This window comes from Scatophagus argus, chromosome 6 (genome assembly GCF_020382885.2).
Source record: "Scatophagus argus isolate fScaArg1 chromosome 6, fScaArg1.pri, whole genome shotgun sequence".
NCBI classification, from domain to species: Eukaryota; Metazoa; Chordata; class Actinopteri; family Scatophagidae; genus Scatophagus; species Scatophagus argus.
The window spans coordinates 23072540-23087946 of NC_058498.1; the positions used below are offsets into that span (position 1 = coordinate 23072540).

Genomic DNA, 15407 nt, shown 5'->3' on the forward strand with positions numbered 1-15407 from the left:
ATTGGTGATGTACACAAGCTTGTGTACTGTGTAATGTATACAAAACAGGTTGTACATGCAGCATTTAGGCACAAGAAAAGGCAGAAACAACATGTACTGAATAATAAAGAAGAACACCAAGGTCAGGATGATGAAAACATTTTGAAAGAACTGCCTGATGATTCAAACTCCGGGAGATAACTGGAAACAGCAGAGATATTTTCCATTAGTTTGTTGATGACAAACTAGAGCTAAGACAAGGTCACTGATTTTACAGACAAGTGCAGTCACAGAGCACTCAGATATTCATGTTGTGAACCACCTGGTTCTCCTGGGTGCAAACAACAGTGCAAGGCTAAACACTGGCTCTTGAAGAGAACCAAAGCACGTTCAGTCTGAACATGGTGTTCTCGATTTCTTCAACAATAAAATGGTGTGCAACGGGCTTTAATGTATGTTTTCTCTGATTTGGTGGGCGTGTCACAGGTGGTCCCAGGCAAAAGTCTTTCATAACAAGTCCTATCATCACAAGGCTGCCAGAGCAGGAGAAAGCCCAATCAGCAGTGACATGTAAAAAAAAAAAAAGTTTGTACAACACACCACCCTTTCTGTTTTTTGTCAGGGTTGAATGTGGTTCAGGATACAGTGTCCAAGGCAGGGCCTCATTCAGTCAAAGTTGTTCAGTGATGCATTAAGCCAAAAGAAGCTATAAAGAAATTACCCAGATGAATGCATACTGAACTCAGGCAGACACACCACCTGGCTCTTCTAGACTTTCCAGATGTTTTGAGGCCGAATGGATGAAATTCACAGGGGTTGTGATGCATCGTTTTACTGCTTCTTTAACAGCGTGTGCTTATGGGGAAAGGGACAGGCAAAAGCAACAGGGAAGAGGATAAGGAGACAAAAAGAAATACAAAGAAATATATGAAATGCTATAAAATCAATAAATATATAAAAATAATAATATAAAACAGAAAAAATACTAACTGCTATTATGCTCTAAATATACCTTATTTGATGCCAAAATGCATATGAGTTAAAGGTGATGTATGTGATGTTACTGATGTTGAAATTGTTGAGCATGTCATTACGACAGTAAATACGGTATAAGAGGAGCGTCTCACATAAGATAAATGAAGAAAGGTTGGAAATTGGAAGGGATTTTAGGGATGAGGAGATCCTGTAAGGCTCTTGTTTGTGTTTTTTAACGGTAAAGGGTTGGGTTGTAAGACACAGTATGTGTCCTCTCACCTATTCACACTGTATGAAGCCCTGACGGTGCGCGCTCCGGAATAGTGGGTGGCGGTATGCAGCTATAAGTTGGTTTGAATCCGCCATTAAATCAGAGAAGAAGAAAAGAGGAAGTTTTTTTATTTTTTTCTCCCTTGGAGACAAGGGACGCCTGAATGGTCGCTATGTTTAAAGTGGGCAGTATACAGCCAGAAGTTGGCAACATTATACGCCGTTTTTGGTGCTTAATTGATGTGAAATTGTAGAGAGACTTAAAACGAATCTCTGAAGCGCTGTTCTGCACCGTATGTCGTTAGCTAGCGTTAGCCAAAAATGTTTAGCCTCTGTCGTTGGCTGGCTAAAACTGCTATCGCCAACGCAGGATGAAACTGTTCCAAGTTGGGTTAGTTTCTGTCAAAGTAACGTGTTGCTTACGTGTTGTGATTCTAACTGTCACGTACGTAGCTAACACTTAGTTTAAAGATGTGGAAACGAGGCGGTCGAAGCTCTGCTCTGGACCGGGCGCAGGCTTTGTTGTCCGCTAAAAGGAACCAAGGAGGAGACCTTGTCCATGGGTCTACAGCCCAAACACCGGTACATACAGTGAGTTTTAAGCCTTACACGTGTTTAAATGAACTGCGGCGTTACACCGGGAGATGTTTTAACACGCGTGTCGTGTAACACCAGAAACGTGAGTGTCCTTTCTCTTAATAGGGTGCTGTGGGTGGGTCTGTGAAAACCAGGTCTGCTCCTCCAAATACACACACTTTACTGTCAGATGTGAGTGAGCTGTCGTCGGTCAGCCCAGGTACTGGGCATGGAGCGGACACCATGGACATGGCTGCTGCTGGGGAGATACTGGGTACAGAGTGGGATTCTACCAAGGTAAACACCTGTAGAGGATATGATGCTGTATGCACTTTTAAGATGCCCTCTGAGCCCTGAGGCCCCCTTTTCTTCTGCCAGGATCTCAGGCCTCAGAGCTCTCTGAGAGGAGGAGGGAGCAGGTTCTTGAAGAAGGCTCCACCACCTGCAACCAACAGCGGCCAGTCACCTGTCAGAAAGAGTCAAATGCAGCAGGTGCCTGAACCCAGGTACTCGTCTGTGTATTCATGAGAAACAAGTGTCACATTCAGCACTAGATTGAATAGTCATCTGCTCCATTGAGTCTGTTGAAAGTATTTCCATTTATTCACCTGTGCTGCTGAAACTCATGTGTTTTTCTCTTCATTCACCCTGTGTTTCCCCCCCCGTCAGACATGTTTCATCTTCCCTGCGAAGCTCCCAGACTGCTGCTTTGAATAAACTGGCACAAATTGAGAACCGCATACGCAATCGCAAGCAGGCAGGACAGATCCAAAAACCAGCTGAGACGCTAACGTCAGATTTGGGAACCTTCTCACCACCAGCTGCCCAGCCCCTCGAGGCCTCTCAGCAACTCTCAGCACAGTCCAGCAGTGACTGGAGCCTAAAGAGAAAACGTTTTCTCAAGAACAACACAGCTGTAGCAGTGGACAACAGCAGTGCTGCTGCCATTAGGTCTCCACAAAGCCCAGCTGTTGGTGCTAGATCCCGATCCAGAGCTGCTGATGCTGTTGCACCTTCAGTGGGTTCAAAGACAAAGCCTGTGGGAGCAGTGCGTGGTGTGAGTCTGGAAAGTGATGAAGAGGACATGAGGAAACTGCTTGGAGACTCTTTGGATTCAACAGACAACAGCTTCTTAATACCTGCAAGACCCTCTCCCAAAAGAGCAGCAGACAAGGTACCTTTCATCTTTGAACCCTGGACCTGATGTCTCTCATTTTATTCACAGTCGTATGGCATAGTTACCGCATGTCTTAGACAGGCATACTGTTATTGTGAAAATGTGTTAGGCTTATGAGTTACTTTTTTGTCACTTTTAAACACGTTTTGGTCAGTATGTCTCATATTTGTTTCAACACTTTTCAGTGATTTCTGAGTCCAAGAAGACTTCACTGTCCACCACAAAGCAATAGGCATCTTTGTGATGCAATAAACAAACTATATGCGCAGATTTAGATTTTTTTTTTCCTGTATGTTCACAGGTTTTCAAAACAGCACATGTATGTTTAAGAGATGATGGTCAGTTTCCCAGAGATATAAGAAGCATGTTGTTTTGAGTTGGCATTCTGAGGCCGAGCTGAAAAGTCACATCAGCTACATGCAGTTCCCATTTACTCTGAAACCATGGATATACACAGAACAAGCAACTGGATCATGTTTTCTACTCAGGAAAACTCTAAAGGAAACAAGAGCTGAATTTAGATTAAACAACATTTTTACATTATACTCCCAGTAGATTTATGAACATTGATCCTTGACAGACATCTGTGAAGGATTTTCTGTATGTAGCTACGGGTCATTGGGTTATAGTTCACCCCTAACAGCATGTAACTTAACTTTGTGTGAACAAAAGTTCATTCATTGCCTGTGGGGGATTGCAGCTGATGGCAGCTGCCCTGATAAAGTAGCCCCATTTCCTAGATAGCCAAAGTTAGCAGACATCCATCTTTGTAGTAGATCTGAAAGCTCATCAGCTGGCTTCACTTTGTAGCACACGTAGTGAGAGCTGTTGATCTTAAAGCAGCTTAAGCATAATGTAAATTATGTAACCACAGAGTTTAATACTGTGAGACCAGGAAGTGTCTTTCAGAGTTGACGTTACATAGTGTTCTTACTTATATTGTTATGTCCATTCTCTGATTTTCATTAAATACTTCAGCTGAAGGCATCCTCCAACCCGGCACCACCACTCTCCCCTGGCTCTCCTTCTCGTCGCAGTTCTCCTTTTCGATTCACCGGTCAGGCTCAGGCCCACTTTAGTCCCTCTGTGCTCTCCCCATCCCCCTCTCCCCCCAGTGTCTCCCCTTCTCTCCCGGGGAGACTGAACTCCGCTCAGAGGGCAGGGAGTCCACAGCGCTCCCTCTCCTCCATGTCCGGCCCCTGTGAGGTGCTCTCCCTGGAGGAGCTCTTCCCCGTTGTGTCTGGCTCTGTAGATCCCCACAGTGAGATGAGCGCAGCTTCCTCTGAAGGTGAGAGTCAAATCAGATACATCAGGGAACCTGGCATGTAAAGTTGTGCTGTTACTCAGATCGAGAGGCAATAGGAATTTACGTGAACATTCTGTGTAAACCAGTTTCCCCAGTTTCTTGTTTTAGTAATTTATTGTTGCTATATTGCATACACAGGAACATGGTGTTAATAATCATAATGTTTTATTCTTCACTCCTCAACTCATGCATCCCAGAAGGACAACAAGGTACAAAATTATAAATATGAGTTGCTGTTCAGTATATCACAATTTCATAACAAGCTTCTTTTAAACCTGTATAGACACCATTCTTATTGCTTTCAGGTGCAGGGAGGGATTATGTAGCTATTGTAATATATTCTGATGGGATACATTGTAACAGGGTTATGACATATGACAGCAGCTTTGAATAACATTCATTTTCTTTATTTTGCTTTTACTGTATATTTAATACCTCATACATATGCATTTTGTGTTGATGACAGTTTAGTGCACACACACTATCGTTATGAAATTTTGTTATGAACTTGCGCTGTTGCAGACTTCAAGATAAATGTGATGACATTGGATGATCTAGTCCCTGCAACCCTGGGATTGCTTGAGGAAACACCAGGAGAGAAGGTGGGTCATGACAGAATATGATAAACCAGGACCCTGTATCCATATATTTACACATTATGGTGCGTGAATGATTCAAACTTACCTAAAGTTTTGGAATGGATTCAGACACGGCTACAGTGGCTGTTACATAAAACTTTGAGGAAACTCTGTCAAAGTATTGCAAGCAAAGTAGCTTCTGTATGTTTGATTGATAAAGTTAACCATTTTCACCGCCAGGAGGAGGTGGAGGAGGAGGTTGTGCTGGACTACCAAAGTGACTTTGAAAGTGAAAGCAGGACAGAGCCAGACTACAGTGCTAGCCAGGTTTCAGAGCACTTGCAAGGACAAGAAGATGAAGAGGATGTGGTGTCGGAGGTCAGAGAGGAGGCCTCAGACATGTCCCGTGGTAGGACAGAAGATGATTACTCAAGCTCTTTCTCAGACACAAGTCGCTCCTACACCTCACCGACCTCAGATCACAGTCAAACACTCAGCAGATGCAGGGATTCTAGATCTTCCAGATCTCCGGGATCACATGGCAGCCAGTCGAGGAGGCGTCCTTCAACTAGAAAGGATTTAAAGGAGACAGCTGTACAGACTCAGCCTGAGCCACTGGCATATGCATTCCCCACTGGTTAGTGTGCCATACATGGCATTTGTGTATTTAACATACAGCAACATTTCTTCATAGTATTCATCAAGTTATTAAGATTCATGTTCCAATGACACATGTAGACAGCTAAGAGATCAGTATTCCTGTTTCTGATCTTTGGCTCTCTTCCTTTAGTAGATATGACTACTTTGGGTCCTTCAGTGGACGTGACCTACATGAATCCCACCCCAGTGGCTGCTCATACTCTGAGTGCTGAAACGGTGGAAGGTAAGCCCGAAAAAAACAGAATACGCCCAAAAGACTAGAGACACTGAGAGAGCGAGAGAGAGCAGCTCCTTCTGCCAAGGCTTAATCTGAAATAGAAAATATTAAAAAGATTAAAACTTGTACCTGGATCCAGATGGTAACCGTAATGTTTGCACAAAGATGTGACTCACATCTTGTGACTTCCAAGTGAGTCATCTAATTGCTGATGCAGGCCTGATTGAATTTGGTGCTATTGCTCCATCTAAAGAAATATTATGGGACAGAATTTGTATCATTTGGTACTAAAAAATTTTTGCTACATTCCAGTTTTACTTTTTAGAAATAAAGAACACAATTTCCCACTGCGGGACCAATAAAGGCCTATCTTGTAGCTGGATGTCCAAGGGCACACTGTGAGGCCTACAACATTTCTAAAATGTCTGGTATTGTTCAAGCGAGGAGGGAGCATTAACATGTAAAAATGATCTGAAACTGAGTCATCTGTTTTGTGCTGCAATGGTTTATGTAGGAAGGTTATTAGAAATGTTCTGGATCAACTGATTAGCTAACAGAGTGGCTGTTGGTCATAGCTTACAGTCTCTCCTTAAAGATGAATGGACAATGTGTGTAAGTAACTAAAACACACACACTTGCAAAATGTTTCCTAAATTCATGTACAATCTACATTTTATTGTTTAAGTTAGAGTTCAACACTTTGGGAAATGCACTTTCTACACTGTTAGAAGAGGAAATTGGTTGCCAAATTGATCTCTTTATGCTTAATATAATGCCTTGACTGGGATAGCTTAAAATAGCACAGACAATATCCAACACACACACAAGAAACTGTGCCCAGCCAAGAAACAGCCCAGAACACTTTGCAATTTTAGCCATGTCCTTGTTTTAGCTATATATTTACCATACAGATATCAGTGATGTCAGTTTACTCATCTAAAGAGAGTTCACCTCAAAATCCAAAAATACATGTTTCCTTACACGTGGGACATGATATTTACAAAGATAGATTGCTATTTAGAATTTCAAATGTAATTTTTGGTGCTTTGAGCACCACAAGTGAAGTGCCATGTAGTTCTGTCTTATAGGAGAGAAAGTAGACATCTCCGCAGCTGGTATCTCAAAGATAATCCGAATTGATAAATAACACCACAGGTAAAATGAAAAATATTTATTTTTAATTCAGAGGTGAACTGTCCTTTAAATTGTCTGCTGGAAAATGAATGAGCACATTTTTTCTTTGAGACAAACTTTAGTTAAAGTTTTGCACATTGCAATTTCCACCACCAGGTGAAGGCGATCATTTGCTTCATTACTTCTCGAACTAGTGGTACTAAAAGTAAGACATTTGTCACAAACCCAGTTAATGCTAAAGCCATGGTACTGATTTTTTATTTATTTATTTATTTTTTTGCTTAGTTTTTGTGCGATTGTTTATTCTCCCTCACTCAGCTCTCAGCGCCTTCAATCCAGCTGCATTCGCACTCAATGAACTGCTGAAGCAGCAGCTTGCCATGACGAGGCGCTTCATTGAAAGCAGCCGACGGCTTCACTCCAGCCTGGTCCAGAGCCTGGAACCACCAAACTACAAATACACCACGCTGGAGGACACCAAGGAGGTAAAGCCTATTGAAACATACACACCCAGTTATATACTAGTGTGGAGTTGTCAGTTGCTTTCAGACTCAGCAAAGGAAATAGCTATTTAAGCCCTGGTCGAAAGACTCATTGGTTGAATATCCCATTTGTAAAAGAACGCTGACACCTTCTCACCATATTTATCTCTCTGCATGATGAGACATTTATTGTAGTCTGTTATTCAGTGATGGAAAGTCAGTGTGGTGAGACAGACAAGTAAAATGAACAGAAACCAGTCATTGTATAAACTGTTACTACATTCCAAACTGCATTAAGCTGTAGATAATTCGCAGACACACACATTTAAGTTTGTCTTCCTTCATTGTTTCCACAGTACATTCGCAAGCACAGGCCTCCCAGACTGACAATGGAAGAAGCCTTAGAGGAGGTGCTGCAGGAAAAGAGAGACTACCATCATATCTGAGCAGTTTACTGAGCCCCCACATGTGGAACAATAGATTTGCCATACTACATTTATACGTAATTATTTTTCTATTCTCATCTGTTGTTCATCAGTGATTGGACGTGCTAGTGTTAAGCCTCTGTGTATGAACTATTTTGTAAATTCATTGTGCGATTTTAATGAGGTGACCTCAACCTTGCTGAAAACAGTGTAAAGCATCAATGTCACTTGTACATTAAAACTACATACCAGTCACATATTTCAGTTTAAAACATCATTAGTGTCATTTTGTTTTATGCGGTGAATAAAACAAATCCAAAAATAGGTTAAGTCAGTGTTCACTAAATGTATATCTGACATTATAGAGCAAAAGAATACTTTAGATCATATTTTGCTTGTATAGTACAGTAATATTCCTTCACCCTAAAACACCACAGAATTTAATTCATAAATGAGCACCTGACTAAATAAAGACGACTGCAAGTGAAGTAACAAAATGTTTATTTAAAAAAACAACACAGTATGTAGACAGACAAACCAGGTTTTCTTCACCACCAGCAATAACTTTGCAATGTTCTAATGATAAGTGCAGGATTTGACATAATCTAAAGACAAGCTCAAATGTCAGAATCCAGGAACATTTATTTGTGATGTGGTGTTGGTGGGCTTGTTGAAGGCACAAATTCAGGTTGTGTTGCGAGTTGTCAGTAGGGATCATTGAAAGGGTAATGAGGATGTCCCGCATCCCTGGGAACACGTTGTTCTCCCACCTGCAACATCCAAACCAAACATGAGACAGTTTTCTCTGCTCTTCAGTAAAGAGCTTTTATATTCCCTTCTTACACCTGGTGGTCTCTCAAAACCAGTCTGATGCTTTCCCACTGCACACACTGAACTGCTGCTGAAGCCTTGAAAAGCACTCACCCTGTGTGAGTCTTTAAGGGCTGTCACTTAGTTTTGTAATTTAAGTTACAACTTGTAATATCTGACACTTTGATTACATAAATTGGTGTGGTGGTGCTTATTTGATTTGGTGTCAGCTTAACTGGAGTTTTTTCACAATGGCTCGTGTTCCATATTCTTCCCCAGAAGGAAGCATAATATTTGAGTTTAAAGAAACATTACGGTGTTAAACCCTCTATTCTCTGACATTAGGGTCATACATTTATGAGAAGAACATTCCTCACAAACCTCATCACACCACATACATCACTGCTTGTTGCGTATTAAGCCTGCAATGGATGACCTAAACAATTAATACTTCACAATCAGATTCCACAATAAGGAAATACTTGGGATTTTAGCAAACAGTCAGTATACTATCATAAGCATCCAGACTGTTAGACTGGACCTATTAAGAGGAAAACAGCATATGGATTTGGATTCTTGTAAATTTAAAAAAAAAAAAGGGGGAAAAAAATGAAAGAAATTGATCCACTAAATAAGATCTACTCCCTAAGGCCTGTATGAATTAGGGTAATGAACCACAAAGGTAACCACTGACATAACCTTCTCAGAGCAGCTTAGAGATGAAGCGTAAATTGCAATGACTGCATACCTCGAGTAAAGCTTATCCGCTCTGTGTGGTACGGCTTAAATCAGGACCCGACGACATAATGTTACCAGCGAAGACACCTGGATAAGTCAGTTTCCGCACTTCGTAATAGCAGCCCTCTGGGTTTCTGATGTGACCACAGGTTCCTTTATATCATGGCTTATAAACTGAGCTAGTTGGGACATGAGCTATCCCAGCAGACTGGAAAATTAAAATAGAACAACCACGAGAGATTACTCACTTGGATCATTGGTACAATGTAGCGCCAGCCTTTGTTCAGCACTGTAATACTTTGCATTTCTTCAGCTTCAAGGGTGAAGTCAAACACCTGACAAACAAAAGAAAATGAAATCTATACCTCACAGCCATCTAACACAACCTTCTTTGGAATTATAAACTAGTTGTACCACAAAATGTAATACACATGTATACACTTCTAAGTGGCTTCTAAGTACTTGAAGGCAAAAGCTGAATCTTAAGGAGATATTAAAAAAGGTCATCTAAAGCAAGTTTTTTTTAATTTTTCATTGATTGCTATGACGTTTCGCTCACCTGAATGTTCTCTTTGATACGGGACTCTGTCACACTTTTGGGGATCGCTACCACTCCCCGTTGTGTCTGCCATCTGCAAACACAGCAAGCCTGAGTTGAAATATACACTCACTGGCAGAGCTTGGGAATAACTAGTTATATGTCACTGAATTAAAATAATAAATGTAACTGCAATCTGTTACAGTTACTGAGACAAAATATGTTACAGTTCTGATCACAAAGGCGTTCCATCCAAATATACTGGTCTTGGATAAAAAGCTCACATGTAGGATATATCGTTCACTCTGTTGCTTTGCATCGTTGCATTCAGCTACAGCTACTACATTCATGTGAAAACCACCAGATATAAAAAGTTTTTATTATTTCAACATTAAATGTGAAAGACTTTTTAAATCCTATCCAAGACAGCCTGTGAGATAAAGTGCATTTACAATGGGATAAAATTTGAAAAACTGAAATCACCTCAGGACAATCTGGGCAGGGGACTTTTTATATTTCTCTGCGAGGGCAGAGATCACAGGCTCCTGAAGCAGAACAGGTTCATCCGGATGTTTCCAGGCCCGGTCAGGTGATCCCAGAGGGCTGTAGGCCGTCATCACCAGACCCCGTTCCCGACAGTGAGCCAGCAGCTCTACCTGAGCCAAGTAGGGGTGGCCCTCTACCTGCACAACCAAACACAAAGATACCACGGTGACCTGTAGCTTTCAGAATTCCAATGTTGAAACAAGCTACAGTGATGTTCACACCCTGTTTGGGACTAGTTTTCCTCATCACATCACATCATACCCGTACCTGTAGCACAGTGGGTTTGATGCTGGCCACAGACAGGATGTCATCAATCTGCCGGCTGTTGAAGTTGGACAGGCCGATGGATCTGACGAGGCCCTTCTCCACCAGCTTCTCCATGGCAGCCCAGGTCAACTTGTAGTCTATGTTGTCGTACAGTATGGTGCCATCCTCCTTTTTGGGGAAAGGAACGTCTCCTTGTCTAGAGAGAGAAGAGGAGAAGAGAGAATAAAACGAAAGATTTAAAGCAAACATAGACTGACCGACATAGAAAAAGTATCGCTGTAGCTTTTCTTTTTGTTTATTTCCTTAAAATTTTGCCCCAAAATAGCAAGCTAAATAGATTGCTGTCTTGGGATAACAAGTTGTTTTCTTTTGACTACGTGTTAATTAACTCGTTACCTCGGGAAAACAACAAGCGGTTTTCTCAGGGATAACGAGGCTCATTATTAGACCTTGATGGAGCTTGAGCTCACTGGAAGGCGTGGGGCCAGTGGATGAGGTAGAGGTCCAGGTACTCCAGCTTCAGGTCCTTCAGGGTCTTCAGGAGGGCCGGCTCCACGTCCTCAGGGTGATGGCGGGTGTTCCACAGCTTGGATGTGATGAACACGTCCTCTCGTCTCAGGGCCTGGTGCACAGACAACAGGATTGTGATTGTCTTGAGGACAACAGACCAGGCATAACAGTGGCCTCTGTAATTACTGAACACGTCCACGTGTCAGCCCCAAAGCTGATGTCGCTATTTTACGTTGTGAAACAGAAAACATTCTTACTGAAACTTCTAACGCGCTTCAACTGCAACATATAGCTGTTTCACCTTGCCAGTGCCGAGCATGTCCTGCAGGGCTTCTCCAATCTCAGCCTCATTGCCATAGATGGCTGCACAGTCAATGTGGCGATACCCCGCCTCCAAGGCCCACACAACTGCTTGTTTCACCTGTTACCGTGGAGGGAAAGAAAAGGACTGTTAAACACCAACTTGAGAGGCTGCACCAGTTGAACATCTGTGCCATCATGCCATCATCAGTTGGTAAGCTGTAGCACTTATGTTCAGTGAAATTCCACTGTTTAACACAAGAGTGGAAGAAACATTTCATTTCAACATTGCACAGATTTTCCAGATTTGGTTGGCGAATGGTATTGTGTAGATGCAGATGATTTTTGGCAGCTTGGGGGCAGTGACATGCAACTCCATGATATTACCTTATAATATATAATGCTATATAATGATACTGATATGGTGAACTTGTCAGCAAACAGAGCAATAAGAGTTGTATAAATTATTATGCACTCTCTTTTTAAGAGTATTTTGGACACCTGGGAAAAACATGTGGCTCTTTGTTCCACTATGTTCACCTTCTAGTTACTAACTAGTGTACAGTGAGTTGATGAGCTGCAAGCTGCTGCTGGAAACAAAGTTAATTATAAGCGGTAAGACCGAACCAAAACAGTGAGTTAAAAGAGGATAAATCCTGTTAATAATTCTCTGTGGGCTCACTACTACAAACTAGGGATGTGCGCTGTTAGCTGACTAATAGTTTAAAATGTCGCTATCCTCGCTAGCCGGCACCAGAAATACTAGTTGGTTATTAACGTCCATGTTGGAATCATTTCTAGAGCTAAGTGTAAGTAGGACACCACAATGGTCAGTAGGTGTCACGTTTGTGCTGTGATATAAGTATGAACTCTCACTCAGCAGACAGGTGTTGCTGGACAGATGAGCACACACAGTATTTTCCAGTGCTATGCGAGGCAAACGCTGTGTTGTCGCAGGCTTCCGCTTAAGTGTTTAAATCTAGGACATATTTGAAACGTGGTTGTGAATTCTTGCATGTAACACGCTGAAGAATATAAATGGTGAGCGATAAATATTCCATCACAGACTGGGAGCAGAAGTCGGTGTGCGTTTTTTTCACTAAACACTGAATTTTACCAACTACATTATTTTCAGTTTACAATAAGGGTGTAAATCACCAGCCACATCACAATATGATATCATATTGATAACAATAACATAATTGCCAGTGTCACAAAAGTTTGACATGATAAGACTGAGTTACAGACTGCCCACAACTTTTCTGCATTTGGCTATTAAAGAAAAGAAAAACCAGCAAATATAGAATTGTAACTGGTTCAATGCCAACTTAAAGGAATACATTAAAGATAAGAATATGGATGTTTGTTTTCACGTTGCATCAATTATACTGGATCGGTTGATCACCAAATCAACATATCAATCCAGATCGATGGATCGTTCACCTTTGGATGGAAGATGAGGTGAAGTGGTAGTGAATGAGCAGAAACCCCAGAATGTAACACTGCTCCTTTTATAACACCGTAATGAGAAATAATTTAACAAAGACTACTTCTCAGACAGGCTTTTTTTTTTCTTTTTAAAAAAAGGAGACAATAATAGAGGAGATCAGCCTGTACCTTTCCTGGCTCACTCTTCCATGTTCCCAGTCCAAGGAGGGGCATCTTCCGCCCTGTGTTGAGAACTGCAAAGTCATTCATGCCTCTCAGAAGCACCTTAAAAAGGACAAAGGAACACAGATTCAGTGAGGAGAGCTTCTTGGCTTAAAATGTATGTAAAAATATATTACTCTTATTAAACTATTTGGTCTGCAACATTGGAGATATTTAATTCTTCATTGTCCCACAAGCTATAATAGAGAAATCCAACAAGCAAATGGAGGCACACAAGCAAACGCTGTCACACATAAACTGACAGAACATCTGACATAAGCAGTTCAGTTAGACCTGAAGAGACCAAACCATCTGAAGACCAGTCCATCAAGTTAGCTTTCTTATTAAGAAAGCAACAGTATAGCATGGAGCTGCCATGACATAAAGCCAGATGGACAAAGGAAGGACTTACAGTCACCTTACTTTGAAGTGACATAATGTTAAAACATGAATCAGTGTTACACTATACAGCCACAACCGGAGAGCTCATGTCTGGAGACAGCTGCATGACATGCTGTGATGTAACACAAAAGATTGTTGCATAGAATCACTTACATTAAATCAAGTCCCAATCTATTGTGGTTTGCAGGAGGAGTCCTCGTTTTGCAGAACAATGAGACAAAACATGAACAGAAGCTCTGCCAGCTGACCGTGCAGGAAAGAGGAAGATGTGCTGACTTGCATTTCCCTCAAAAGTCACCAGACTGAGCTATTTATCAGGCACAAAATGCTGTGAGCTCACAGCACACGCACCGAGGTGCTCTTAATAGGACATGGAGACTTGAATGAAGACAGAAATCGTTGCATATGGCAACAAGGAGAAATATAAAGCTTAAAGGCCAAGTTAAATATTTGAAAACAAAAAGCACTGAACATAAAACAGGTTTCCTGTCCAGCTAATAATGCATTACGTTTTACAAAATGAACTTTCAAAGCCTGTTAGACGTGAACACATTCAGTAATTCATAAGAAAAGGGACAAGTTGGCATCTAGGTTTAAAAGCTTAACTGTGTGGCATCCATGTTTTTGTCTGCTACCCTCTTCTGTTAAAACTCAATTTAAAGCATATCGTGCTTTCCTGCGTCTTTGATTCAAGTTGTTTTTGTCTGTTTTCTTTTAATCCATTTAAACTGCTTTTATTTCCCTCTTTATGTTATGTCATGCTCTTGCAGACCTTGGCTCGAACATTTAAGGTAAACTGATTCGCATGGCACTTAAGCTCATGTGAAATCTCACACACAGAATGCATTCGGAAAGGAAGGTCAATCAACAGTCTCACAAACGTTCAAACAAATGTACTGGCTGTGATGTGAAACACAAATCGTTTCTGACATATTCATGGGGGGGGCGGACAACAGACATTTTCCAGATCTTTCCAAAATCCAAGTCTGTCAGCTGATTTGATGGAAGGTCACGCGCCACAGCCACACCTCAACGACTGACCTCGAGCTCAGCAGCTTCGGCACCTCAACATGCAAACATGCTCGCGACTGACAAAGGAAGTACCGCTTGCATAAATATGTAGCAAACGTTAGCAAGCAAAGGGTGATTCATTATGGCCACCAGTTAAATATTTTATTGAGATATGGTGAATAACTGGGTGGCCACTCAGTGGGTTTGCTCCTCTATTAATTACTAAGACATCTATTCTTGTGTTGGAAAAACACTACTACCCATTATAATCAAGGCACCGCTCCAGCACTTGTTAAAGCTAGCATTAGCTTCTCTTCAAAATAACTCTCCCACTTGACTTCACTGCCTGCTTTTTATTCGTTGTTCAAGGTTAGCGATTTTCACAGTTATCGAATCACTCACCCGCTTGCCAGCGTCAAAACATAAACGTCGGAACATCTGTTTTAAGACCCGATATTTGAATGACTGCATGATGGGTTCCGCTTAGTTGGGAAATTACATAACATTAGCTTGTCAGCAGCCACTCTCCCCTCGCTTTCAGTCACCAACTTACTGTTTCAAAATTTCAAAACCTACGACTCCACGCAATGACCTCTTCTTGTCGTCCTCCTAAGCAGGATAAGTATGTCAGAGTGTTGTTTTCTGCCAAATATTCAAAAACACCACCTCATTTTGGTGACATTTCCTTTTCCGGAATAATGATTCGTCTACTTCCGGTTAAAATACTTAACCTCACTTTGTGCAGGCAAGGTTTGAATTGAATTTGGAGTTGGTTCTTATAAAGCACTCCAGCCATAGAAAGCCAAATGTGCTTTTTTCAAAATAATGGAAAATGCCAAGCTTCATATTTGTACTG

At 41.5% G+C, this 15407-nt stretch overlaps 2 protein-coding genes across 10 annotated transcripts; one reads left to right on the forward strand and one right to left on the reverse strand.

Annotated features, from left to right (window-relative positions):
- The first annotated feature begins 1306 nt into the window (after window positions 1–1306).
- c6h19orf44 (chromosome 6 C19orf44 homolog) lies at window positions 1307–8031 on the forward strand. Of its 7 annotated transcripts, none has more exons than XM_046390729.1 (11): window positions 1307–1815; window positions 1927–2097; window positions 2179–2306; window positions 2470–2974; window positions 3956–4265; window positions 4481–4492; window positions 4806–4885; window positions 5105–5498; window positions 5652–5744; window positions 7191–7357; window positions 7711–8031. In XM_046390729.1, exons 1-11 carry the CDS (start codon window positions 1696–1698, stop codon window positions 7798–7800), a joined length of 2070 nt encoding a protein of 689 aa, XP_046246685.1. In that variant the 5' UTR covers window positions 1307–1695; the 3' UTR covers window positions 7801–8031. The 7 variants fall into 7 exon arrangements, with proteins under 7 accessions (XP_046246685.1, XP_046246687.1, XP_046246683.1 ...); XM_046390731.1 differs by having other exon boundaries at window positions 1307–1806; window positions 5102–5498; XM_046390727.1 differs by having other exon boundaries at window positions 1309–1815; window positions 5102–5498.
- A 232-nt stretch (window positions 8032–8263) lies between these two features.
- Window positions 8264–15262, reverse strand: akr1a1b (aldo-keto reductase family 1, member A1b (aldehyde reductase)). Of its 3 annotated transcripts, none has more exons than XM_046390738.1 (9): window positions 15105–15262; window positions 13106–13201; window positions 11490–11609; window positions 11149–11300; window positions 10679–10874; window positions 10349–10548; window positions 9887–9959; window positions 9576–9662; window positions 8264–8549 (listed from the first exon to the last, which is right to left on the reverse strand). In XM_046390738.1, exons 2-9 carry the CDS (start codon window positions 13184–13186, stop codon window positions 8484–8486), a joined length of 975 nt encoding a protein of 324 aa, XP_046246694.1. In that variant the 5' UTR covers window positions 13187–13201; window positions 15105–15262; the 3' UTR covers window positions 8264–8483. The 3 variants fall into 3 exon arrangements, with proteins under 3 accessions (XP_046246694.1, XP_046246693.1, XP_046246695.1); XM_046390737.1 differs by lacking the exon at window positions 15105–15262 and adding an exon at window positions 14954–15097; XM_046390739.1 differs by lacking the exon at window positions 15105–15262 and adding an exon at window positions 13694–13937.
- Between the last annotated feature and the right edge of the window lie 145 nt (window positions 15263–15407).